This window comes from Neomonachus schauinslandi, chromosome 11 (genome assembly GCF_002201575.2).
Source record: "Neomonachus schauinslandi chromosome 11, ASM220157v2, whole genome shotgun sequence".
Lineage (NCBI taxonomy): Eukaryota > Metazoa > Chordata > Mammalia > Carnivora > Phocidae > Neomonachus > Neomonachus schauinslandi.
This window is the reverse complement of record NC_058413.1, coordinates 100498768-100526114: the sequence shown is the minus strand read 5'-3', so window position 1 is coordinate 100526114 and position 27347 is coordinate 100498768. Positions and strand designations below refer to the sequence as shown.

Genomic DNA, 27347 nt, shown 5'->3' with positions numbered 1-27347 from the left:
AATTGCACCTCCAGCATCGTTGTTAGCATTTTGGTCACACTGACACTGACAAATCATAGAAATTGCAGCCTGTGGCGGCAGGTGACACGACATCATTCATAAAGAAATGGGTATAAACAGATCTGTCGCACAGGGAGAAGATATCTCATTTACAGTTTCCTGCTGGATCCCGCATACCTTCAGCCACTCATCAAAGTAACCATCAAAACCACTGACAGGTGAGGTGAATTCACGCACAGGACACTACAGATAGATTTCACTCATGCACTATGGCAGGAGGTGTGCAATTTGCTTCAGTCCAATGACTTAGCGAAGCTTTGAATCCCCCAGGAGCTGGCAAAGCTTGTGAGCAAAATATCTTTTTGCAATTCAGAGGAAACCCTCGCAAATTTGTCCGTTCCAATTGTTGGTGCTCATTTCTCTTGCTTCTTTTCCCTGGCCTCCCCCACCGCAACACCAATCACCGCTCCTCTACAAATCAGGATTCCCAGGCCATAAAGAATGGTTCTTCTCTGGAACCAGAAAGAATTTTCCCAAAACGAAGATCTCATTTTCTGACAAATGTGTTTTATTTAAAGACAGTTGAGTGAGAAAAGAGATTTTTTTTTTTTGAGGAGAAAAGTATGAACTGGAATTTTATTGATCCCATTATTTAGGAATCCACACAGATCTTTGGGTTCACTGGTTTGTCCATGTTTCTGCTTGGATTTCCAATTTAACTATTGAATTACAAATGGAAAAAATCAAAAGAAAAATCCAAGGAAGAGATCACTTTTGGCTAAGTGTATAGGAAGGTTTTTTTCTGTGTATTAGGAGGGGGTGATACAGGAATAAAAGATTCTGTCTCTAAGATTCATGATTGCTGTGAAAACAGAATTGTAGGTGCAGTTTGGATCCTTGGAGATCGGATTGATTTATTTATTGTCACAATGAGCTGTCTCTATTGGGCAATCAGGTCATCAGCTTACTTTAAATAAGCATCTGCCAAAAAGCCCACCAGCTGGCTGGGAACTTCAGCAGTTTGGAGTAAGCTGAAAACCGTATTCTGCTAGGAGCCACCAAGTCTTGAACAGTCTGAGATCTCAAGATGCTAAGCTCCTCTTATTTTCATCCTCACGATGACAGTTTTGTTTTTCAGAAATCCTAGCCATAGATATGCCTCATCCCAGGAATCCTGCTCTGTATCGTCTCACCAAGCAGCTACTCCAGAAATATCACAAGGCAGTGAGGCCAGTTCACGACTGGACTGAGGCCACCACCGTGTATCTGGATGTGTTTGTCCACGCCATATTGGATGTGGTAAGGACCGTCTTACCCTTTCCGATTCCTGTTACCCTTTCGTAAAACTATCTGTTTTATTAAAAAAAAAAACAAAAACAAAACCCTGCTGTTTATGCAGCAGCCTAGTTGAGCTGGTGGGGAAGTTGTACTAGACTCGTGTTAGCAGTGAGCATGAGGTAAAACATTTATTAGGCAAATCATGCTTTCTAGTCCCCGACTTGCAATGTGAGAGGCAGATCGTCTAGAAATAGGAGTTTTATGGAATTAAGACATTTTAAAAATTGTGGTCATAGACCACTTTACATATTTTATGAGTTTGCTGAAACCAAAAAATGGTAATAGGTATTTTTTTTTTCCTTTGGCTCACATTTCTTAGGGATAGTAGTCGATTTAAGAAAAACATCTACCACTTATTGCCTGAAATTGAGAAAAAGAGCAAAAAGCGTCCTGGTGCTTGAGTTTATACAAGGTGTTTGCTAAGGGTGGTGAGGGAAGATTTGCTTATAAAACTATCTTCTATATCTAGAAAGTGGGTTGTTGTGGAAATTAAATGAAAAAATTCATGGAAAGCAGTTAGCAGAGATCTTAGTATGCCCTCCATAAATGATGGCTTATCCCTCCTTCCTCTTTCTCCTTTTTTCTTAATCACTAATCACAATTCAGTATCAATAGGTCCCAGATTTATTTTGATTTTTCTTAAGAACAGACTTTACTTAACTTGTTTGTTAATGTAGTTTAATATTTTTTTCAATTTACTTCTCAAAACTTTTTTTCTAACTGAGGTATAACATACATATGTTGAAATACGCAGATCTTAAGTATACAGTCTGATGAGGTTTGATAACTGGGTGCACCCATAGAATCCACACCCCTATCAATATAACAAATATTTCCATCACCCCAGGAAGGCCCCTTATTGACTTCTTAGGCAATCCCATCCCTCCATCCACAGAGACAAACATTGTTCCGATTGCTTTCATCATAGATTATTTTTGCCATTTCTAGAATTTCATATGAATGACATTTTATTGTGTGCCCTCTACTGTGTCTGGATTTTTCATTCAGCATCATGTTTTTGAGGTTCACTCATGTTGTGTTTATCAGTAGTTTTTCTTTTTTATTGATGAGTAGTATTTGGTTATGGTTATACCATACTGTGTTTTTCCATTCTTTTTTTTTAGGGAGCGGGCACAAGAGCAAGCGGGCGGGGGGGTTGGGGACGGGTGGAGGGGCAGAGGGAGAGGGAGAGAGAGAATCTTAAGCAGACTGCACACCCAGCGCAGAGCTGGACACGCGGCTCAGTCTCACAACCCTGAGATCATGACCTGAGCTGGAATTAAGAGTCGGACGTTTAACCCACTGAGCCACCCAGGTGCCCCTCTTTATCCATTCTTATGTTGATAGGCATTTGGGTTGTTTGCAGTGTTGGGACATTCTTAATAAAGCTGCTATGAACATTCCTATACAAGACTTTTTATGTACATGTTTTTATTTCTCTTAGGTAAAACCTAGAATTGGAATAACTGCTTCAGACAGGTGTACCCTTATTAAGAAACTGCCAGACTGATTTACAAAGTGGTTGTATATTTTACACTCCCACGAGTCAGCTATGAGAGTTTCCATTGCTCCACATCCTCATCAGTATTTGGTGTTATTAGTCTTCTTAATTTTAGCCATTCTGTTGAGGGTGTAATGGTATTTCATTGAGGTTTTACTTTAAATTTCTCCGATGGCTAGTGACCAGGAATTCTTTTTCATGTGCTTATTGGCTACTTACATATCTTTCTTTGTGAAGTACCTTTTTAAGTCTTTTCCTTTTTTTTTTTTACTGGGTTGTTGGTCTTTTTATTATAGACTTACAGGCATTGTTTATGTATTGGCATATTTTTACATTGCAAATGTTTATTACCAATCTCTGCCTTGTCTACTAATCCTCTTAATGGGTCTTATGATGAACAAAGATTTTAAAATTTAACGAAGTCCATTGTAAATCAATTCTTTTGTTGTGGTTAGTGCTTTCTGGGTACTAAGACACCTTTGATACTCCAGGTTCACAGAAGTATTTTCTGCCAGAAGATTTATAGCTTTTACCTCCTTAGATTTAGCCCTATGATCTATTAAAAATTAATCTTTGTGATGGTGTGGGGTATGGGTCAGTTTTTGTTGTTTTTGTGTTTTGTTTTTTTGCATTCAAAGAGGAGTTGAAAAGGCTTTCCTTTCACCATTGAATTGCTTGGTGCCTTGGTTGAAAATTAAATTGACTGATAAATGTTGGGCTATTTCTCTTGAAATCAGGCAGTGTAAGTCCTTTGCATTTCTACATAAATTTTATAATCAGCTTGTCAGTTTCTATTTTTGAAAAAAAAACTGCTGGGAGTTTGTTTAGAATGGTATGGGATCTGCAGAGTAATTTAGGGGAGAATTGACATCTTAATAATATTGAATATTCCAGTTCTTGAATACATGATGTCTTTCCATTTATTTGGGTCTCCAGCAGTGTTTTATAATTTTCAATGTAGAAGCTTTACACATATTTCTATTAAATGTATCCCAAAGTATTTTTGATGCTGCTATAAATATTACTTGAAATTTATCTTCTATTTATTTGTTATTATAGAGAAATATTAATTCTGCTTGTTGACTTTGTATACTGTGGTCTTGTTAAATTCACTTATTAATTTTAGCAGGTTTTTTGTAGGTGAATATTGTCTACACATACAATCATGGCATCTGCAGATAGTTTTACTTCTTCCTTTCTAATCTGTTTATACTCTTTACTTTTTCATTGTCATGTTGCATTGCCTCTGACCCCTCCGACAATTTAACAGAAATGGTGAGAGCAGACATCCTTGGGTATTCCCATTCTTAGGGGAAAATTTTTCACTATTAGGTATGATCTCAGGTATAGCTTTTTTTTTTTTTTTTAAATTTCATTTATTTATTTAACAGAGAGACACAGCGAGAGAAGGAACACAAGCTGGGGGAGTGGGAGAGGGAGAAGCAGGCTCCCCGCGGAGCAGGGAGCCCGATGCGGGGCTCCATCCCAGGACCCTGGGATCATGACCTGAACCGAAGGCAGACGCTTAACAACTGAGCCACCCAGGCGCCCCCAGCTATAGCTTTTTTATCAGTGTTCTTTATCAGATTGAGGAAGTTCCTTCCTATTTCTTGTACACTGAGAGTTTTGTTTTGTTTTTTTAAATCATGAATGTATATTGAATTACATCTAATGTTTTTCTCCATGTATTTGGATGATCAGATAATTTTTCTGTTTTATGCAGTTAATAGGGTAAAGTACTTTGATTGATTTTCAAATGCTAAAACGTCCTTGCATTCCTAGGATAAACCCCTTAATCTCAATATATTATCCTTTTTTATATATTTCTGGATTTACATACCTACTTAATATAGATTGCATCTATGTTAATGAAGAGTATTGGGCAATTGTTTTTATTTTTTATTTTTATTTTTTGTAATGTACATGTCTCGATTTGGTATCAGGGTTATGCTGGCCTTAAAAAACTGTTAAAATGTCTTCCCTCTTCAATTTTCTGAACGAGTTGTGTAATGTGGATATTTTTCTTTCTTAATGTTTGATAGAATTCACCAGTAAAACCATCTAGGATTGGAGTTCTCTTGGTGAGAAATTATTCAAATGTGAATTTAATTTCATTAACATGTTTAAGGATGTTCAAATTTTCTATTTCTTCTTGTGTTGCTTTTTTAAAATTATGTTATGTTAGTCACCATACAGTAGATCATTAATTTTTGATGTAGTGTTCCATGATTCATTGTTTGGGTATAACACCCAGTGCTCCATGCAATATGTGCCCTCCTTAATACCCATCACCAAGCTAACCTACCCCCCCACCCCCCTCCCCTCTAAAACCCTCAATTTGTTTCTCAGAGTCATAGTCTCTCATGGTTCATCTCCCCCTCTGATTTACCCCCCTTCATTTTTCCCTTCCTTCTAATGTCCTCCATGCTATTCCTTATGTTCCACAAATAAGTGAAACCATATGATAATTGACTTTCTCTGTTTGACTTATTTCACTTAGCATAATCTATTTATGCAAAAGTTGGGTATTCATCCTAATAATGTTGATGCAAAAGTTGGGTATTCATCCTAATAATGTTGATGCAAAAGTTGGGTATTCATCCTTTCTGATGGCTGAGTAGTATTCCATTGTATATATGGACCACGTCTTCTTTATCCATTCATTTATTGAAGGGCATCTCGGCTCTTTCCACAGTTTGGCTATTGTGGACATTTCTGCTATGAACATTGGGGTGCATATGGCCCTTCTTTTCACTACATCTGTGTCTTTGGGGTAAATACCCAGTAGTGCAATTGCTGGGTCATAGGGTAGCTCTATTTTAAAATTTTTGAGGCACCTCCACACTGTTTTCCAAAGTGGCTGTACCAACTTGCATTCCCACCAACAGTGTAAGAGGGTTCCCCTTTCTCCACAACCTCTCCAACATTTGTTGTTTCTTTCCCTGTCCATTTTGGCCATTCTAACTGGTGTAAGGTGGTATCTCAGTGTGGTTTTGATTTGAATTTCCCTGATGGCTAATGATGATGAACATTTTTTCATGTGTCTGTTAGCCATTTGTATGTCTTCTTTTGAGAAGTGTTTGTTCATGTCTTCTGCCCATTTTTTGACTTGATTATTTGTTTTTTGGGTGTCAAGTTTGGAAAGTTCTTTATAGATCTTGGATATCTTGTGTTGCTTTTAATAATTTGGGTTTTTCAAAGAATTCTATCTATTCATCCAAGTTGTCAAATTTGTTTGTTTATAATATTGCTTTTGTCATCCTCCTGTGGGTAATTTGTGTTTTCTCTTATTTTCCCTTAACCAATACTGTGAAAGTTTTATCAGTTTTACTTATTTTTTTCAAAGAACCAAATATCACTTTGAATTTTATCTGTTGTTTATTTCTGATATCTGCTCTTATCTTTACTTAATTTCTTTTTTTTATTGTTTTCCTTTACCTACTTTCTTAAAGTGGAAGCTAAGATTATTGATTTTAAATCTTTCTCTTTCTAATTTTAGCATTTATATTGTAAATTTCCCTTTAAGCACTGCTTTAACTATATCCTACAAAATTTTGAAGCATTTAAAATTGAGACATAAATTGCATAAAATGAAACAACTTTGTAAAGCTGATCGCTCCACCCACCCCCAATACTTGGCAACCAGTGATCTTACCTTTCTCATTAGAGTTTTGCCTTTCCAGAAAGTATTTTACCCTTGTTTTGGCTTCTTGCATGTGGCACAGTGCCTTGGAGATCACACATGTTTTGCTCTAGAGTTGGTAGCGTTCCATCGTGCAGGTGTGTGTACTGCAATTGGTTTATCTGTTCACCCGGTGTTGGACATGTGGGTTATTTCCAGTGTGGGGAAATCATGAGTAAAGCCACTATATACAATTGCATATGTTTTCACTTCTCTTGGATAAATACTTAGATGTAGGATTGCTGAGTTGTATGATAAGCCTGTGTTTAACTTTATAAGATACTGCCAAACTGCCTCCCAAAGTGGTTGCATCATTTTGCATTCCGCCTGCAATGTATGAGAGTTTCAGTTCCTCCACATGATGGTCAGCACTTGATATTGTCAGTGTTTCTAAATTTTAGCCATTCTGGTAGATTTGTGGTGATAGCTCTCTGTAGTTTTTAACTTCCATTTCACCAAAGACTAACGACACATTTAATGTGTGTGCTAACTTGCCAATTGATATCTTTTTTGGTAAAGTGCTCAAATCTTTTACCCATTTAAAAAATAGTGTTGTTTATTATCTTATCGAGTTGCAGGAGTTCTTTATATATTTTGGGTCTATTTCTGGACTCTATTCTACCCAACTGATCAGTGTTTCCCCTGACACCAGCATACTGTCTCAATTACTGCAGCATTACAGAAGTCTTGAAATTAGTGTATGTCTTCCAAACTTCTTCTGTTTCAAAATCATTTTGACTCTTCTAGGTCCTTTGCATTTCCATATAAACTTTAGAATCAATTTCTATTTTTAAAAAAGTGCTAGAATTTTTATTGGGATTACATTAAATCTATAGATCAATTTGAAGAGAATCAACATTTTAATAATAGCTTTATAATCCATGAGTGCATCTTAGCTCTCCATGTATTTAGTTCTTTAATTTCTCCAAGTAATATTTTGTAGTTGTCAGTGTTTTACACATATTTGGTTAAATGTATCCCTAAGTATTTCACATTTTTGGTACTATTATAAATGGTATTTTAAAATGAATCTCTTTGTGGTTAGCATACAAAAATATAGTTGATTTGTATGTATTGGCCTTGGATCCTGTGATCTTACCATCTCTTATTAGTTTTATAGGCCTTTTTGTAGATTCTTTCAGATTTTCTTTCTTTTTTTTTTTTTAAGATTTTATTTATTTGACAGAGAGAGACACAGTGAGAGAGGGAACACAAGCAGGGGGAGTGGGAGAGGGAGAAGCAGGCTTCCCGCCGAGCAGGGAGCCTGATGCGGGGCTCAATCCCAGGACCCTGGGATCATGACCTGAGCCTAAGGCAGACGCTTAATGACTGAGCCACCCAGGCGCCCCTCTTTCAGATTTTCTATATAGAAGATCATGTTGTCAAACTGAGGGTTCTAGAGGGGAGGGGAGTGGGAGGATGGGTTAGCCTGGTGATGGGTATTGAGGAGGGCACATTCTGCATGGAGCACTGGGTGTTATGCACAAACAATGAATCATGGAACACTACATCTAAAACCAATGATGTAATGTATGGGGATTAATATAAGAATAAAAAAATTAAAAAAAAAAAAGAAGATCATGTTGTCTGTGAATAAAGATAGCTTTGCTTCTTTATCTCTATTCTTTCTACCTGTATTTCCTTTTACTGTCTCTTGCGCTGGCTTCAACCTCCAGTACAATGTTAAATAGAAGGGTGTACTACTCCATAAATATCAAATTCCACTGGCGTGGAATATACAAAGTTTGATAGTATGAAAATCTTCTCTAACTTTTTAAATTTTTGTTGTTCTAGTAATTTCATAGTGAGGAGTGTTAAAATCCCCAACTATAACTGTGCTTTGTCTATTTCTCTGCTCTGTTATTAGGTGAGTATACATTTAGAATTACATGTCTTCCTGATGAACAGATCCTTTTATATTATTAAATACCCCTCTTCATGTCTGGTAATATCCTTTTCTTGAAGTTTTTCTCACGGTGTATGAGAAGGTTTTCTTGCATGGTGTATGTTTTGCCATCCTTTTATATTCAGTCTCTGTGTGACATTGTATTCAAGGTCATTTCCTGGAGGCAGCATATAGTTGGGTAACTTTAATTTTGAAATAATTATAAATTTACAGGAAGTTGCAATAAATTTACAGGGAGATTCTATGCACCCTTCACCCAATGTCCCCCGATGTTAACATCTTAGGCAAATGTAGTATAGTTCCAGTTCTAGAACTTTGACATTGGTTCAATCCACAGAACTTACTCAGATTTCTCCGGTTTTACATATATTCATTTGTGTGTGCGTGTGTGTATGTAACTTTATCACATGTGTAGCTTTGTAACCACTTCTACCACATCAAGCTACACAGTCATCACCACAGGGCTGCCTGATTCTACCCTTTTATAGCCACAACCCTGTCCCTGTCGCCTATCCCTAACCACTGGCAACCAGTAAGTCTCTCCACCATCTTTGCAGTTGTGTTATTTTGAGAATGTTCTATAAATGCAAACAGACAGTATGTAACCTTGGAGATAGGTTTTTCCATTCGGTGTAATTCCCTTCAGGTTCACCCACATTGTGCATATCTTGAGTTCATTGAGTTTTATTGCTGAGCAGTATTCTGGGGCGTTGCTTTTTTTTAACCCGTCAATCTATGCATTTTAATTGAAGCATCTCGTCCATTTACCAATACCATCTTGCTATGTGTTTTCCAGTTGCCCCATCTGTTTTTGTTGTTGTTGTTCTCCTTCTTCTTTTCCTTTTATCCTGCCTTACTTTAAGTAAATTAAACATTTTTTTTTAATATTTGACTTTAGTTCTTCTGTTGGCTTTTTAACATCCTTCTGTATTATTTTTTAGATGTTGTTTTAGGGATTTCCATATCCATCACTCACTTCATACAGTGTACTTAGAATTAATCTTATTACCCTTCACATAAACTGTACAAATCTTACAACAGTAAAATTCCATTTCCCCGCTCCACTGTCCTTTGTACTACTTTTTCTGCAATTTTACATTTACATGCATAATACACCCCACAATACAATGTTATTATTTTAATGTATTTTGTTAAAATAACTTAATAATTTCTCTTTATTTTTTAAATGGAGATATTTTTCTATGTTAATATCCTAATACTGTGCTGTGAATCATAGACTCTGGTTTTTTGACTGAGAATTAGGCATTGTAATTGATTAAAAAAATAATTTGAAACTAAAAGTATATAACAGGGTTTAAATTTTTTTTTTTGTCTGATACAAGTTATTTTAAAGACTTATTTATTCATCTGAGAGAGAGAGGGAGAGAGAGAGAGAGTGCATGCGTGCAAGCAGGGGGAGGGGCAGAAGGAGAAGGAGAGAGAATCCTCAAGCAGACTGCCTGCTGAGCACAGAGCCTGACATAGGGCTCCACCCCGAGATCATGACCTGAGCCGAAATCAAGGGCCAGCGGCTTAACCGACTGAGCCACCCAGGTGCCCCACAAATTATTTTAACATCACTTTCCTCCAGCTCAGATAAATCCCTAATCATTATTTCTTTGTGAACAGGAACACTTAAGTGATACCCAAAAAATCTGTTTTCGCAAAAGTACTAGATCTAAGATCCTAGAAAATATTTAATTAAATGCCAGGAAATATCCACCCCTACTCCAAAGGCCTGGTCCTACATAAGCTTCAACAGAACTCCCTTCAATTTCCTCTGTATTTGGATATTGAACTAAAATTTTTGAGAGTTAATTTCCTGGGGCTGTATCTTCACATACTTAGGGAATATTAGTCCTTGCTAGTTGTCAGTGGGTTATTATGACTGCATTGTTTATCAGACATTGTATAACGGGAATAGCATGATTTGAATAAAGACACATGACATGAGCCGTATCATGTAAAACCCCAGGACATGCATATGATCAACTTTGAGTAAGGGAATAAGACTACCTTCAGGTCTATCCTCATCCTGCCACTTTCTACTTCATATTGATTAAGATAAAGTAGAATTGCTCAGGCTTTCCTCTTGAGGACTGTTTGGAGATAAATATCGAAAAGGAGCAAAGTTTCTATGTTAATATTTTCCCCTTAGAACAACTCTATCAAATGAATATTTTTTTTATCTCTTTCTTTCTATCCTGATAAAAGAAAATAAAACCAGACTCCTTACAGTAGTTAAGGAGAACACCATTATTTTTTCAAAGATATGTTTTCTCCACTGGCGTGGAATATACAATTTTTTTACTAGAATACGTTAGACGTATTCTTATTGAATTTGGCAGACTTTCCTTCAGAAATCTGGAAAAATCTCAAATTCCATCCCTCTAGTTTTATCCCTGTCTGCTGCCTTAGCCTTATCCCCTCAATACTACAATGAAACCAACCCCTTGTTGTCTCCTGCCTGTATGCTCTTTCCTCCACGGAATGTCTTTGTCTTCATTCTCCATCTGCAAAATATTACAGTCCTTCAAATCTCAGTTCCCAAAAGAGATTTCCCTCAAGTCTGCAAGCTGACAACCATGTCTCCTTTCTTTAAATCCACTGAAGTCTATATATTTCTTAACACACAGAGTTATTTGTTAAAATGTCCCATACCCTAATTTATTAATAAGCTGCTTGAGGGAAGGGCTTGCTTACTCATGTTCATATTTCCCACAATCTGCAGTGCAGCGTATCTTAGTTCAAAGACACTGGCTAGATATCTGTCAAGCAATTAATTGATTAGGATAGTCTAATATGCCTTGCAAACGTCTCTAGTACATTCAGCAGGGCTAAGTCCAAAGTTCATTGTGGAGGTAGGGCTGGTTTTGAAGGACTTGATGAAATCGTGCACAGAATGGGGCAAGGGTACCCCCCGTGTGAACAGATAACTTATTGGGTGCATCTGCCAGCAACTTTTTTCTGGAGGGAGGAGCTTTCAGCCCTTCTTTCACCACGGCACCTTGCTTCCATTATAATGTTTTGCCTCCTGTTTTGTTTAGATGAAAGACTACAGTCTTGTCTTAGAATTTCTGGGTATTATGAGTACCTTAGGGAAATCTGATTATAGAGGTAGTCTACTCAACAGTGAAGAGTTTCAATTTGTTTCTATTGAATTTTGTCAATTCCGAATCCCAGATACCTTTGTATTCCAGTCCATTGACTAGAGCCTCCCAGCCAGACGTTGAGGCATCTGTTTCTATAGTCTTCGGAACTGGGAAAGATAAATAAGAATGTGCGGGAATTATCTGTATATTTGCTAACCACCAATTTAGATCTAAATAGACTCCCTCTGTTAGGAAGACTAATGAATTCCAATTCTCTGAAATATCCTTTGCTTTTAACAAGCAAGATGGAAGGTATCTAAAGAAAAAAGAGAGAGAGAGAGAGATACACAGAGGGAAAAGCTGTGAATAATGCCACCAGAGAACCAATTATGTTCACCAGCTGGCATTGAAAAACTTGTTTCCTTTGACAAAAAAAAAAAAAAAAAAAAGATTTCAGTTTTAGCCTCAAACTCCTTTTTGACATTGTGTTCTTTAGGGCTGAATGACAAATCCTCCCAGAACCCCCTAATATACTAGAAAAAAATTCTTAACACTTGTTACATGTAACATGACAAAGCAATGGGCAGGAAGAGAAAAACGAGCTAAGGCATCAACATGGCAGTTAATAAGAATCAACTGGGTAAAATAATAGTCTCCCCCACCATGACTGAGTCAGTGATGCATTCACGACTTGGCGTGATAGAGATTAAAAACAAAAAAAACCAAAAAAACTGATCAGGACATTTCATAGATGTAAAAGTATATTTGTTGTGAAAGAATAGTTACAAGCTATGTTTTCCAGTAATACAAATGGCATTTTGAACCTGGTTTCCCCCCCCATTTGTGGGGAACCCTCATCGATGGCAGCTAAGCCTAGAACCGAGAGCCCTTTGAGCTTTAGTCGGGGAGACAGACACCACATCTTACATTGTCAGTAAATCAAAGCCCCATTCAACAGCATGACAGTTCAGAGGAAGAAAATCAAATCTAACTAAAAAATGCTGATTTTAAAAACATTATCTATTTCAGAATCTCTCAGCTGGTAAAACTTGGAAGGAAGTGGTGTCACCTCAAGGTTAATTCATGTTGTAGCATGTGTCAGAATTTCTTTCCCTTTTAAGCCTGCATAATATTACGTTGTATGTATATACCACATTTTGCTTATGTATTCATCTTTGATGGACACTTGGGTTGCTTCCACCCCTTGGCTATTGTGAATAATGGTGCTCTGAACATGGGTGTACAAATAACTGATTCTCTGCTTTCAGTTCTTTTGGATTTATACCAAAGAATGGAATTGCTAGACCATATGGTAATTCTATTTTTAAGTTTTTAGGAACTGCCACTGTTTTCCATAGCAGCTGTACCATTTTATATTCCCACCAGTAGTGCACAAGGATTTCAATTTCTTTACATCTTCACCAACACTTATTTTCTGCTTTTGTTTGATTTTGTTTTGTTTTGTTTTGTTTTGTTTTAGTAGCCATCTTAATGAGAGTGAAGTGGTATTTCACTGTGGTTTTGATTTGCATTTCCCTAATGATTAGTGATTGTATTAGCCAGCTTGGACTGCCATAACAAATACCATAGACTCTATTTCTCACAGTTCTAGAGGCTGGCAAGTCCAAGATCAAAGTTCTAGCCAATTAGATTCCTGGTGAGAGCTCTCTTCCTGGCATGCAGATGGCTGATTTCTTCCTGTATACCCATATGGGAGAGAGAGAGATCGTTCTCCCTTCCTCTTCTTCTAAGGCCATCAATCCTAGTAGATGGTGCCCTCATTTAACCTTAGTTACCTCTTCAAAGTCCTTCAAAGTCTAAATTTAGTCATGTATGAATTTTGGAAGGACATAATTTGGTCCATAGCAGTGATGTTGAGCATCTTTTCATGTGCTTATTATCCATTTGTATATCTACTTTGGAGAAATATCCATTTTGAAATAGGGTCATTGTTTTGTTTTAATTTGTAGAAATTCTTTATTCTGGATATTAACTCCTTATCAGATAAATGATCTGCAGATATTATTTCCATTCTGTGGGTTGTTTTTTTACTTCTTGATGATGTCCTTTAAAGCACAAAAATTTTTCATTTTGATGAAGTCCCATTTACTTTTTCTTTGGTTGCCGGTGGTTATGGTGTCATATCTAAGGGACAATTGCTTAATTCAAAGTCATGAAGATTTACTTTGTTTTCTTCCTTTTTAAAAAAAATATTTATTTATTTATTTATTTATTTGAGACAGAGAGAGTGTGCACACACGAGTGGGGGAGGGGCAGAGGGAGAGGGAGAGAATCTCAAACAGACTCCCTACTGAGTGCGGAGCCTGGCACAGGGCTCTGTCCCAGGACCCCGAGATCATGACCTGAGCCGAAACCAAGAGTCAGCTGCCCAACTGACTGAGCCACCCAGGCACCCCTCTTATGTTTTCTTCTAAGAGTTTTACAGTTTAAACTCTTACATTTAGGTTTATGGTCCATTTTGAGTTAATGAGTTAACGTTTGTATATGGTGTGAGATATTCCTTTCAATTCCTAAGAAGATAGTAGTTTCAGAATGCTCTTTACTAAGAGGAGATATGAAAAAATTAGTAAGGAGGGGGTTCCTTTTTTGTTTGTTATTCTTAGGGGTCTTTTAAAAAAATTACTCACTCATCGCACACATGGGGAAATCTCGTCTATTTATATCATCAAAAATACATTTGATTTACATTAAGCTCATTCAGTCTGTTTGATAAGCAGAGAAATCCAAACATAAGGTAACTTAACAGGAATGGCTGCCAGGAGCAGTTGAGAGAACACTCATTGAAATATTATGAATAATATCTTGATTACAAATAAAAGCTTGGGGGGGCACCTGGGTGGCTCAGTTGATTAAGCGTCTGCCTTTGGCTCAGGTCATGATCCCGAGATCCTGAGATCAAGCCCCACATCGGGCTCCCTGCTCCGCGGGAAGCCTGCTTCTCCCTCTCCCACCCCCTGCCCCCTGCTTGTGTTTCCTCTCTCGCTGTGTCTCTCTCTCTGTCAAATAAATAAATAAAATCTTAAAAAAAATAAATAAAAGCTTGGTCCCATCTTTTTATCCCAGAATTGGCTAAGGCTACATGTCATTTTTTAGTTTGATTAATGGCAGAGTAACTAATTAGGGTAGGAAAGGGATTAGCAAATCATTCAAGATGTCAGGTGTAGTCATAGTGCCATTTTGTCATAGATACTATAGTGAAGTTCATAGTGCCAGGCATGAGTAATAAATAGGAACCAAGAATACTCAGATTTGAAGAGTCAAGGAAATGCTTTTAAAATCAGCATTTTTAGCTAGATTTGATTTTTTTCTCTGAATTATCATAGTATTGAATTGGATTTTGATTTATTGACATTCTAAGATTTGGTACAGATTTTCTTTTTGCTTTGCAGGATGCACAGAACCAAAAATTAAAGACAAGTATATGGTACCATGAGGTAAATGATGTCTCCTTCCGTGCATGCTGGACTCTTGATCTTAATTGGTTGCAAAATATAATTATTCTAAGGAATAGACATTTTCTTTGTGTTTGCAACTTAGCTTCTTAGATCTGCAACAGACCTAATTTATTAGAATCTATGTAAGATATACGGTCATGGTTTCTGGTTGGGGCACCATCTTTAGGAGCTGGGAGGAAAGTCCTCTCCCCTAACAGTGCCAACAAGCAGATCAGTTGGGTTATTCATCCAAATCCCTCTTCAGTTCTTTGGTGAGACTGACATTGCCCCTTTTTGATAAATTTCTTTTCTGGCTACTCCTAACAGGTTTGGGATGATGAGTTTTTATCCTGGACCCCCAGCATGTTTGATGAGATTAGAGAGATCTCTCTTCCTCTAAGTGACATCTGGGCCCCTGACATCATCATTAATGAGCTGTAAGTGTGCTGGCGTGTATTTCCATGGGGTTTAAAACTGCTTGGACTATTCAGGCCAGTTGTTCTCACTTTTGGTCATTGTTGCTATTTTTTTGTATCTCAGCTTGAAAAGGATCACGGTGTTGGGAATATCCAAGTTAGAAGTACCATGATTTGACATCATTTAAGATACAGATTTGATTACAAATGCTTGAGGTTACTCATGGATTATGTCTGTGTTACAAGAGTAGCAAGTGAATTAACTTTTGAGACTGTGATTACTGAGTCCATCTGAATTATGTCATGGGAAATGTGATTCTGTATTTGCACTTCTAGGCAAGTCCTGGGTATCATGGTCACTACCGCCTCATAATCAGTTCTGTTTGTGGACTGAAATGATGAAGGCCCTCTCTGTAACAGTGAGGTCTCTTGTGTTTCCATAGTGTGGACATTGAAGGATCACCCGACCTTCCGTATGTCTATGTGAACTCATCTGGGACCATTAAGAACTCTAAGCCTATCCAGGTGGTTTCTACATGCGGTTTAGAGACCTACACGTTTCCATTTGACATCCAGAACTGCAGCCTGACCTTCAGTAGTGTCCTGCACACAGGTAAACCGCAAGAGGCATGGTCTGCTAGTGGGAGACACATTTGTGCTGGGTTGGCACACACAGGTGAGATTCTGTCGTGCCATCCGTCGGGTGCATTTTATTCTTGCACATAATTGACTCTTTACAAATCTAAATCTCTTCTTATAGTTATTTGGCTCCTGTTGTAATTCAGACTAAGTATGGTGTTGTGCCCAGCTCATTGCTGCAGTTGGTTTGGGAATACAATATTCGACCTCTGCTGCCACTAAGAAGGTTAGAGAAGTCATAGGACCAGGGACAGCCTTCTATGGATAATGGAATACAAACCGTAAATTCACAACTGGGTTTTGTTCTTGTTTTTGTTTTTGCTGCTAGAAAGATTTTATTCCACATCTCTATCCCTAATCCCCCCCAAAATGGTTATATTGAACCCTATCTCAGTGAGACTGTACACGTGGGGGCAGGGGTAAAAGGAAGAACTGGAAGTTGGAAAAGTGGGTTATTATCGAGGCCTCCCTCTGTGGGGAAGTCACTCGTTCATGTTGTTTTCAGTGCAAGATGTCAACCTGGCCTTCCTCAGGAGCAGAGAAGACATTAAGCATGACAAGAAGGAATTTTTGAATGACAGTGAGTGGGAACTTGTCTCTGTGTCCTCAACGTACAGCATCCTGCAGAGCAGCGCTGGAGATTTTGCCCAGATTCAGTTTAATGTAGGTCCTACCCCTCCCTGTCCCTGCTGCCCCACTTCTCTGCAGTCTTGGGCCTTCTGTGTTGGGCTGAGGAGTTCTCTGCTCTGTCGCATGTTCTCACTCGTTATCATCCAAGAACAGATGACTCTGGTGGCTCTGGACATCCTCTTGCATGATGGCATTTCACAGACCAGAGATTTAGTCACAGGTCCTGGACTTCTGCTGTAGATAGCCCCTATGTGGGTATAAAAAGAATGTTTTTCAGGGACCTGAACCACCCACCGTAGCAGGTGTCCTCAAGCCTTTCGGTACATACTAACATCCTCATTCCTAATTGCTACGGGGAGGGCAAAAAAAGAAAACCCACATACGACAACAACAAAAAATTGGGAGAAGTGTCTCTACAACATTATTGCCCTGTTTTTAAGTGAGTCAATTATTAATTCCAGATACAAATGTATAAAATTATCATTATTCACTTGACTATCTTCAGCAATTAGCTAACAAATCACCTGCAGGGCCCTTGGAGCCCACTGGTGGTTTCTGGATCAGAGAGAACTGCTCTAAAACAACGCAGTGAGAAGCCAGACTTCTCAGAGGCACCACCAGGGATGCTCTTGGCTGCCCTGTCATGGGGAAACATGTTCCGCAGGAGCTTGGGGGGGTGGATGCAGGACAGTGAAGCCTGCTGGTTTACACTCCAGAGGGAGCCATTCTCCCTTCCTGGCCTTTCTGGCAAATTGTCCTGATAAGTGGTTTGCAGCAAGTTCCTGCAACTGGTAGACCCATGATTAGTATTCATTTCTGCTTTTCTGTACCAAGTCAGCTAGTGGTGTGGTAGTTGGGTGGGGTGGAGTCCTTCATGCCAGATAATGTTTCTGATTGAAAAATAGAGCCTACAGACAGGTCAGGATTAAACACAAGATGAATTCTGCTGGAAACAAACCTTTTGAATAAGAAGGAAAATTCAGACTAGACTAGGTACTATGGTTATGCTGGATAATTATATGCTAAGAGAGGGTGGTATTGAAATAAGCTATTATTGAGGTCACAGATGCCCCTCCATTGTTTGTAGGTGTTCTATGTAGCTTTCTAGCAAAGCTCTGGTTAAATTAGGGGCTCCTAGAAATAGCTGTGGTTTGAACCTGACACATGTATAACTAACTATTCGCAACTCATACCTTCCTAGTGGTGGGGTTTGGGTGTTTCCTTGTGCTGCTTGGTTTTTAGCAAAGCTAGCACTGTGGCTTGTTTGTCCACCTTTTTTTAAGCAAGAGAAAAGGAGGGGAAGAAAAGAAAGCTTTTTTAATTTCAATGAGTTTCTTGGCTAAGAGTAAACACCTCATTAATTTTAAAGATATCAGCCCACAAACATTATTAATGCAGCCCGAATAATGGAGAGCATTAAAGGGAAATGTGAGGGGGTAGCACGTGGAAGGTGGAACACAGTCACCCACCAAGCACTCCGGAGAACGCTGCACACCCCATTACCTACACTGCATGAAGGAGACAAATAAAGGCAAGAGACAGGGCAGATGAGCAGGGGTGCACGCGCACGCGCGCGCACACACACACTTTCCATAAAGCAGGGATTATCTGTGGTTACATGTCACCCCTTACCCTGAATATTAATTTGTCTTCTCAATAGTCACAAAAGGTTTTCTATGTAGTAGCTCCATTTTAAATATAATGGACAGAGATGTAAAAGATTGTTTAAGGAAGGGAGAAGCTTCCCTGCATCTCAGGAGCAACAATCCCACTCCTCTGCTCTGTTTGTTGCCGTGCTTCTCCATTTACAGTGTGTGCATGGAGGCAGGCTAGAGGTGGGCATCGGCAGGATTTCATGCTTTTGGAGCTTTTCCCTTTGCAGGGCTGGCTTCCACCCTGGCTCTCTGGAACAAAGGAGGAAAGAACCCTGAGTAGAGTCATAGATCATGTTTCATAGGGCAGGGGGCCAGACTCAGCAACAGTTCTACAACTCTGAACAGACTTAAAGTAGATTCAGTGACTATCCCAGTTCTCTGTCTCCCTCGACATCTCGCGGCCTCCGTGCCTCCCCACCCCTGCTATGTGTACCGTGGCTAGGCTTACGTTCTCTTACTCTATATCAGTCATCCTACTCTGAAGTTAACAACTGAGGTGTCCTGGTGTCCTTCAATAGCCCTTGGGCAATGATGTGAAATTCAGAGCCCGGTTCCATGCCAACCTTGGGTCTACTAGGGTCCTGACAGCAAAGGGCCATCTCCCTCTTAATCTAATCATGTGCTATAGCCCTGTCCAGGCTGCCCAGCAGGGGCTTGGAGACAAGTCCGGGCAGGCAGGAGGAAAAATGATCTGTTCTAAACATGTTGCCACTCTGGGCCTGATGTACAATGTTGCCATTGATACTAAATCCAATGCTCAGGATGCCTTGCTGGTTCTGGCTAATGGGCAATCAGATCTGCTGGCTCCGGGACATGTACTGTTTATCAGAGGGCACTGCTAACACTCTGGAGTCAGGCTGCATTCCACAGGGGTCCCAGAGCACAGGCCCTTCGGCCTACAGGGATGTGTGTGTGCAGCCTGGCTCCGATCCAGCAGCCTTAGGAGGCGAGCTTACCTCCACTACATTATCGGAGGTGCTGGTTCCCAGAAACAGCAGGGTGAGCATTTGATTTCTATATGGCAGCTTTTTGTTTTTTGGGGTTTTTTAATAATGAGGGTAGAAGTGGGAGGAGGTGGGAATAAAATGTGAGAATTCATTTTAATGGAAGAGGGTGGACAGCTGTAGGAGCTAAAGTGAGCCCAACCCTCAGATATCCTCACGCGGAGCGAGATGTCCGTGCAGGCAGGAGGTGGCGGCCGTCCAGCGGGACTCCTGGGAAAATGCAGAGGGCCATTTGAGAAAGAAGGGTGCCTCATCTATCCTCCTTCTCTGACATAATTTTCCTTTCTAGATTAGGGTAGAGTAGTTTTGTGGAGATATCCATTGAATGCAGCTCATAAACTTGACAGAAGATCTTTCTGAGCTCCACCAGCTCGAGAGAGAGAGAAGAAAGAGAATTTAGAGTCCTAGAAATCTTTCCAGGGTCACTCAATTATCCCTGGAATCATGGACTTTCTGCTCATCCAGCCTGACCCAGGGTCCAGATCCAAGAAACTCTCACTCCTGTGCAAGAATCTTACTTAGATGGCAAGAACTTTCCCGTTCTTTCTGAATTGGGAATGTTGGGAGGGGCTTGGGAGAGGAGGAAGATGGGCTTCTGTATGAAGCGTGAGTCTGGGCGTCAAAAATTCCAACTATGTCATAAAGACGGTCATGCAAAATTGAGTACTGGTGGGGTCTACCATCAAGGAGGCGATTAGAGGCTGACCTTGGGGCCTATTCCATCTCCAAGGAGCTCTCCACGCACACATTCTGAATTAGATTGATCTCTTTCATTAACATCAATAGGCTCCAAATACCTTTGTGTACTTATTATTACCTGGCTTTAATGGATAATGAAATTGTGGCATAATATCGCTAACACCTGAAGGGTGTCTAATGGAGAACACGGACTGAAACTAAAGTGCTTTTTCTTCCCTTTCTCTGGAATTTAAAGGCACCAGCTCCTTTAGTCCATTAGAAATGATGGGCTCTCGGTAGGGCCAGTTCCACGGAGAACGGTGTCTCACTGACCTGGTGACATACCTTCCTCCCCAGCATCAGCAGTCAGTTACTGTCTCCGGCATGACCTGCAGAGAGGTGGCCCTCAGAGGACTGACCTCACCAGGAGAGCCCCCGTTTGGGCTAACGCCACACTCCCGCCTTATTGGAACTAAAAGCAGCATCACTCATAGACTCCAGTACAACTCAGTGAACATCTTTTGAGCTCTTTTCACGTGCCCGTCACAGTGGCCCCGCTGAGGACACAAGCATGAGTAAAAGAGGGCTCCTGGTATCCGTCATGGCCCTCAAATGTGGCCCAGGGAGACACTGTAACAGTAACCACAAAAGTGAGCATTTACTCGACACCAGACACCATTTAAGAGTTTGTATGTGTAAACCTCCCATGTCTATGCAATTGGTGCTCTGAGTGCAACACACCCAAATGGATGGATTGGGCGTACAGAGAAGTTAACTCACCCAAGTCTAAGTAACTGGCCCGAGGGGACAGGGTGACTGTGGCGCCCGGACTTGAACCCAGACGGTCTGACTCCAGAAACTATGTGCTAATCCTCTATGTACCTCACAACTGCCACACAACTCAACGGAACACAGCATATGCCAGCGCATTCTTTGGCATTCATCCACTGTGTGTTACTGGGCAAGTCAACTGCATTTGTTTCCTAGGGCTTCCATAACAAAGGACCACAAACCAGTGGCTTAAAACAACAGGAATAAATTTATTCTCTCACAGTTCTGGAGGCTAAAAATCAGGGTGTCAGCATGATTAGTTCCTTCTGGGGACTCCGAGGGAGAATCTGTTCCAGGCCTCTCTCCTAGCTTTTGGTGGCTCCCAGCAATCCTTGGCCTGTAAATGTATCACTCCAATCTCTGCCTCCATCCTCACGTGGCATTCTCCTTTATGTATCTCTTCTCTTCTTCTCATAAGGACACCAGTTCTATTGGGATAAGGGCCCACCCTACTGAAGTAAGACCTCATCTGAACCAATTAATTATATCTGTGGTGATCCCATTTCCAAATAAGTCACATTCTTGGCTTTCAGGAAGGACATTAATTCTTGGGCCATTACTCAGCCCATTATAGTCCACTGCCCTCTGGCCCTCTGGCTCCCCAAAATTCATGTCCATCACATGTGCAAAATGCATTCACTCTATCCCAACATCCCTAAATGTCTTAACCCATTTCAGCACCAACTCTGAGACCAAAATATAATCTAAATATAAACTCAGAAGGTCCCAAGTCTCATCATCTAAATCAGGTACAGACTCTGGGTATGGTCCGTTCTGGAGCAAACTTCCTTTCTACATGCAGACTCTAAAACATCCAACCACCAGAGTCCAGTTGCTGATTTCATGGGATGAAAAGGGGCAGAAACCTATCCTATTAACTGTTCTAATTCCATTATTTTAAAAAGTGCCTGACGTTCTGTTCATGCTCAATTAATGTTCCTTAAACAAGAGAATAAAGGGATTTGAGGATCAAACGAGATACGAAAACAAACCATTTCTGAAAGCTATGTGATAAAATGTTGAATTTCTTTAGGCTGCGCTGGGGTTGTGGAGAAAATTAGTCTAGTCCATAAGTAATACTGCTCCGAAATCAATATTGCTCCTAAATAAAAAGGGAGGTCCTTTTTTTCTTGAAGAAAACCAAAGAGAGGGCCTATCTGACTGTATAATTGTATAAGCCAAACATAGGCAGGGGAGATTTCTGCTTTATGTGACAGCAGAGCTAATTGTCTACCCTTGGAGCTACATGTTTCCCTTCTACTTTCAGCTACTGTTGATATCCAGGGACAAAGATCCTCCTGACAGGACTGGCTACATGGTTGGTGAGGCCAGGGACAAAGGGAAATGTGGGGCTTCCTGTTCAAAAATTACGAGTTTCCAAATGGCACCAGCAGAGCCTGAAATCAAGCTCCAGGCCCTTCTAAGCGCCGGGCCCTGCGTCACTTCCCAAGCTGTATGCCCACGAAGCCAGCCTGCCTCCCAGCCTCTTGGCTCGTCACACCTCTCCCCCGTCACCTTGGGGGGCACGTGGTCTGATGAAACTGGGGAGCCGTCTTTGGTTCTGGCCCAGGGTTATGTTCACTCTCTGCATCAGCCTCTGGGTAGAGAGGAACCACCTAAGCATCTGCTAGTGACACGGCAATGTTATTTAGATACGACAGCCAATCTCAATCATAGCCAAGATGCTCAGCAAACAAAAGTAAGGTGCTTATTTATTTATTTATTTATTTATTTATTAGTCTTTTAAAAGGTTTATTTATTTATTTTGAGGGAGAGAGAGTGGAGGGGCAGAGGGAGAGGAAGAGAGAGAATCCCCAGCAGACCCCACGCCCAGCATAGAGCTTAACATGGGGCCTGATTCCACGACCCTGAGATCAAGACCTGAGCCAAAACCAAGGATTAGACGCTCAATTGACTACACCATCCAGGCTCCCCAGTAAAGTGCTTTTTTAAAAAAGGAAAATCAAGGCATGCAGCCAGGATCACTTAAACTAGCACACATGGGCACTTAGAATTGAGGGGCCCTGGAGCTCAAGTCCCTTGACTCTAAGTCTGGGCTGTTTCTGCTTAACCACCCTGCCTACTTGGACTTTCTTTAGGATGGTGTTCTTAACGCTTTTCATCCTCTTCACATCATATCTGCCATGAAGTCTCTAGGGGAGTCTTCCCACTTCTCCCTTCTAGAGAGAGCAGGCTGATGACCCCCCACCCCCACTCCACATAGCCCAGGCCGGGCGCACCGCACAAGACCCCTCTGGACCCCAACCATCCAGCTCCCTTCCTCCCATCCCCTGCTAACCACAGCCATCTCTTCCATAGTATGACCAAGACAGCCTGCGAGGCCCAGGGTGGTGACAGTCCGTTTGGTTGTTGCTTTTCTTGTTGACTACGCTGTGGTAGAAATGTGTTTTAACCAAATTATTACAAAGCATGAGTGTTGCCCTCGTTTAGATATTTGCAGCCAATTATGCTCAATGTGAAAGATAATAGCCAGACTACAGTCCTCCCATTGGCTCTGGCCTCCCAAGCTCCACTGGGTTGGGAAATGCTCCCAGACCCAACAGCTGGGGGCCCCGTTTGCTTCTGCAGGGTGGTAGATGTCTGGTCTCACCCAGCCAAGGTCTTCCCCACCCCCTTCTCCTCCATCCCTGGCCTCTGCCTGGGCTCCTTCTGTGTGCTTGCCTTGCAGAGTGGGAGACAGAGATGAGGGAGAAGAACCCTGAACTCAGCTCGGATGTCTGCTCAGACCAAGAGTTGTAGCTACGCTGTGGCGGAAGGGACACTGGGCTTGGAACCAGATGTGGGGCACAGCCCAGCTCTTCCACTTACTCAACTTACTTCAGGAGCCGAGCTTTGTTTTTAAGAGTCTAGAGTGGGGGTGTTCTATTACCTGCCAACAAGCTCACAGTGAGAATTAAATAAACCACATCATATGTGTAAAAGCATCTCACATGTTATCTGACACATAGAAAGCATTCAGTTGTTTGGTGGATCAGAGAAATGGGAGACTTCAGACATTATTTTATGTCCAGATCCAACAGTGAAGGGCTCAGGACGTTCATATATTCAATAAACATGAATAAGGTAGGTATTATTTTTGGCCCCATGAGGAATTTTTCTTTAAAGATTTTAATTATTTATTTGACAGAGACACACAGCGAGAGAGGAAACCCAAGCAGGGGGAGTGGGAGAGGGAGAAGCAGGCTTCCTGCGGAGCAGGGAGCCCAATGTGGGGCTCGATCCCAGGACCCTGGGATCAGGACCTGAGCCGAAGGCAGACGCTGAACCAACTGAGCCCCCAGGCGCCCCCGCCCCCACCCCATGAGGAATTGTTTAATCGTTGCTGCTTTTGCCCTCCAAGGGTTGGCGGGGGGGGGGGGGGGGGGGGTGGGAAGCAATCCTGTCATTCTGATGAAAATAGTTTGTGTTTATTAAAGACACTTCCTATCACCATCCCAGACAAGAGAGGTGTACAAAAATGGCAATAACAGCAATTTTTTAGTCTCCAATTCCCAGCTACAAAACCCATTCAGCAGCTCTGTATGCCCGGCCATCCTGCTGGACATCTTCGGCTGTCCCCCCACTTAGATCCACTTCTCCACCTGCTCTGTGCTCCTGGAGATGAGCCATGGCCCCACTGACCGATGGGAAGAGGGGACGGAATGGCAGGAGGTTGGAGAGAGGGGAAGAGTGAGTCAGATGCTTATCTGTCCACTTTTCTCCCTATGGAATCACCACCAGGCTGGCTGTGCCCCGAAGAGGGAGGGGGAAGCCACAGTGTGGTGGCCACCTCCACCCAGCTTTCTCTCCTCAGATTCTAGTCACATTCCCAGCCCGAGGCCCCTTTAGGACCCAGGGTAGGGACAGCTCACCCAGCCATCCCAAATACCTGGGCACTGCCCTCTGCCTGCCCATACCTTGTCAGCCGTCTCTTTGCCAAGCCCTCCTCAGAGGTCCCAGGGGTGCCATTTGGTCGTGCCCAGACTCTGACGGACACACAGGTGCTGAGACGCTCATGTTCCACAGAGGACAGGCTATGCCGAAAACAGTACAATATGTTGTAGAAGTGATGTAAGAAGAAAGATTTTGGTGTAAGACCTCGATTTAACACAGTTTCTCACTTGCCAGCTGGGTGAGGTTTTTTTTGTTTGTTTGGTTGTTGTTTTTTTAAAAGATTTTATTTATTTATTTGACAGAGAGAGACACAGCAAGAGAGGGAACACAAGCAGGGGGAGTGGGAGAGGGAGGAGCAGGCTGCCCACCAAGCAGGGAGCCCGATGCGGGGCTCGATCCCAGGACCCTGGGATCCTGACCTGAGCCGAAGGCAGACGCTTAACGACTGAGCCACCCGGGCGCTCCCAGCTGTGTGAATTTGAAAAAGCAGTTCAATCTCTGTGAACCTCAGTTTCTTTGTCTGTAGAATGGAGATAATAATGACCAGCCCTTTGAATGGGTGTGAGGATTGAGCAGGACAGGGCACAGAAGACACTTAGGCTAGTGCCTGGCATACAGCAAGTGGCAAATAAATAGACACTTCTTATTATAATTAGTAATTTAGTTCCACATAAAAGCTTAAAGGGTTTTTTTTCTATTTTCTAAACCACAAAATAATCTCCTTTTTCTAAACTACATAGTCTTTTCACATTATGCAAAAATGTTGGGACGTCAGGGAATGTTCTTGGCTATGGGTTCTAGTCCTTCAGCACAGACCTTCTTTTCAGTAGATGCCTTGTCCCTGGGCAGGTGGTGATTCGCAGGCGTCCGCTGGTCTATGTTGTGAGCCTGCTGATTCCCAGCATCTTCCTAATGCTTGTGGATCTGGGGAGCTTCTACCTACCACCCACCTGCCGTATCAGGATTGTGTTCAAGAGCAGCGTGCTGGTGGGCTACACCGTCTTCAGGGTCAACATGTCCGACGAGATGCCAAGGAGCGCACTGAGTACCCCTCTGATTGGTAAGCAGCCTTGGGGACACCAGGCACCCATCTTCCATGACTCCTGTCACAGATCTGATGTTGCATTTCAGATCAGGGGAGGGAGAGGCCCCAGACACTGTGGCTAAGTACACCTCCTCTGGTTCCTTCCCTCAGGAGTCTTCTTCACGGTCTGCATGGCCTTCCTGGTTATCAGCTTATTTAAGTCCATCCTGCTGGTCAGATTACTCCATGATGAGTGGAGCCATGGGCAGGAGTGGCCCCTCTTGTGCCTTCGAGGGGACACTGATGCTGATGGGCCTAGAATGGATCCCAGAGCCCAGCTTGCTGGGGTACCAGGTTTGTGAGAAGCCTCGAGGTCCGCACCCTGTCTTGCCTGATCACTCTCCGCACTGGTTCCCATTGGTGGAGCACCAGGCCATGCGTCCAGCTGTGCGAAAAATTTGAAACACTTGCTTCTTAGCCTCTGTGCTGCATTTGATATTACCTATCTGGAGACCTGCTCACTTTCCAGAAAGCCTCACTTTAGCTTAGAGGTCAGGCCCTCAGTTGACTTTGCTTATTTTTGTTTGTATTTCCCAATTTTAGCCAGTTAGCTGAAGTGACTAAGCGATTGACTCTGGAATAATAGAGTACTTGTGTGTGTGCACACTTGCTTGTATGTATTTGGGTTCCTGTTGCTTAATGTGAGCAAGTGTATGAATTATCCCAGTGCTCGCCTTGGCAGCACATATACCAAAATTGGAACAATACAGAGGTTAGCGTGGCCCCTGCTCAAGGATGAGAGGCAAATTTGTGAAGCGTTCTGTATTTTTACTGTATACTTGAAAGTTGCTAAAGAAATATATCCTAAAAGTTCTCATCACAAGAAAACAATGTGTAACTGTGTGGTGGTGGAGGTTAACCAGACTTACTCTGGTTAGATAGAAGACTCTGGTGAGATAGATAGATAGATAGATTATATATAATATATATATATATATATATATATATATATATATAATGCTATACACATGAGACATATAATGTTATATGTAAATCATATCACAATTAAACAAAAACAAAAATAATCATCCCAGCCCCTAAAGCTCCGACGGAGTTAGTGGGGCCGGCCCCAGCTCAGGAAATCTGGGTGGCTCTAACCTAGACAGGCTTCCCGCATGACCCGGCTCTGCCACATTCCGCAGAGCTCCCCTGAGCACAGCCCTACCTCCCACCAAGCCCAACCCAATCCCCTGCCCTGTTCTGCCTACAAACCTTTGTTGTAGGATGAGGCCATCGCCTCCAGTAGGAAGCCCAGGGGGCCTCGGGAGCCCCCAGCTCACCCAGGATGTTTTCCTCTCTCATGCAGAGCCCCCGATCTGTCGAGAGCACCAGGTGCAGCCAGGGAGCCTGAAGGAAGTCTGGTTCCAGCTTAAGTCCATCAGCACCTACTTCCAAACCTGGGAGCAGGCGGACCGGCAGGGGGTTAAGTGGCTGGCCCTCCTGGAACGTTTTGACCGACTGCTCTTTCAAGCCTACGCCGTCATGCTGGGCCTCTATACCGTCACCCTGTGCTCCCTCTGGGCACTGTGGGGCAGCTCGTGA

At 41.7% G+C, this 27347-nt stretch overlaps 1 protein-coding gene and 1 non-coding gene across 2 annotated transcripts; both read left to right on the top strand.

The window, feature by feature from the left end:
• The first annotated feature begins 269 nt into the window (after positions 1 to 269).
• Positions 270 to 27347, top strand: HTR3B (5-hydroxytryptamine receptor 3B). The gene is made up of 9 exons (XM_044919793.1): positions 270 to 279; positions 1139 to 1299; positions 14930 to 14974; positions 15302 to 15411; positions 15834 to 16003; positions 16535 to 16692; positions 25571 to 25781; positions 25917 to 26099; positions 27112 to 27347. Exons 1-9 carry the CDS (start codon positions 270 to 272, stop codon positions 27345 to 27347), a joined length of 1284 nt encoding a protein of 427 aa, XP_044775728.1.
• Positions 26472 to 26575, top strand: LOC123326258. The gene has a single exon (XR_006540968.1). It is a non-coding gene; the product is annotated as a U6 spliceosomal RNA (small nuclear RNA).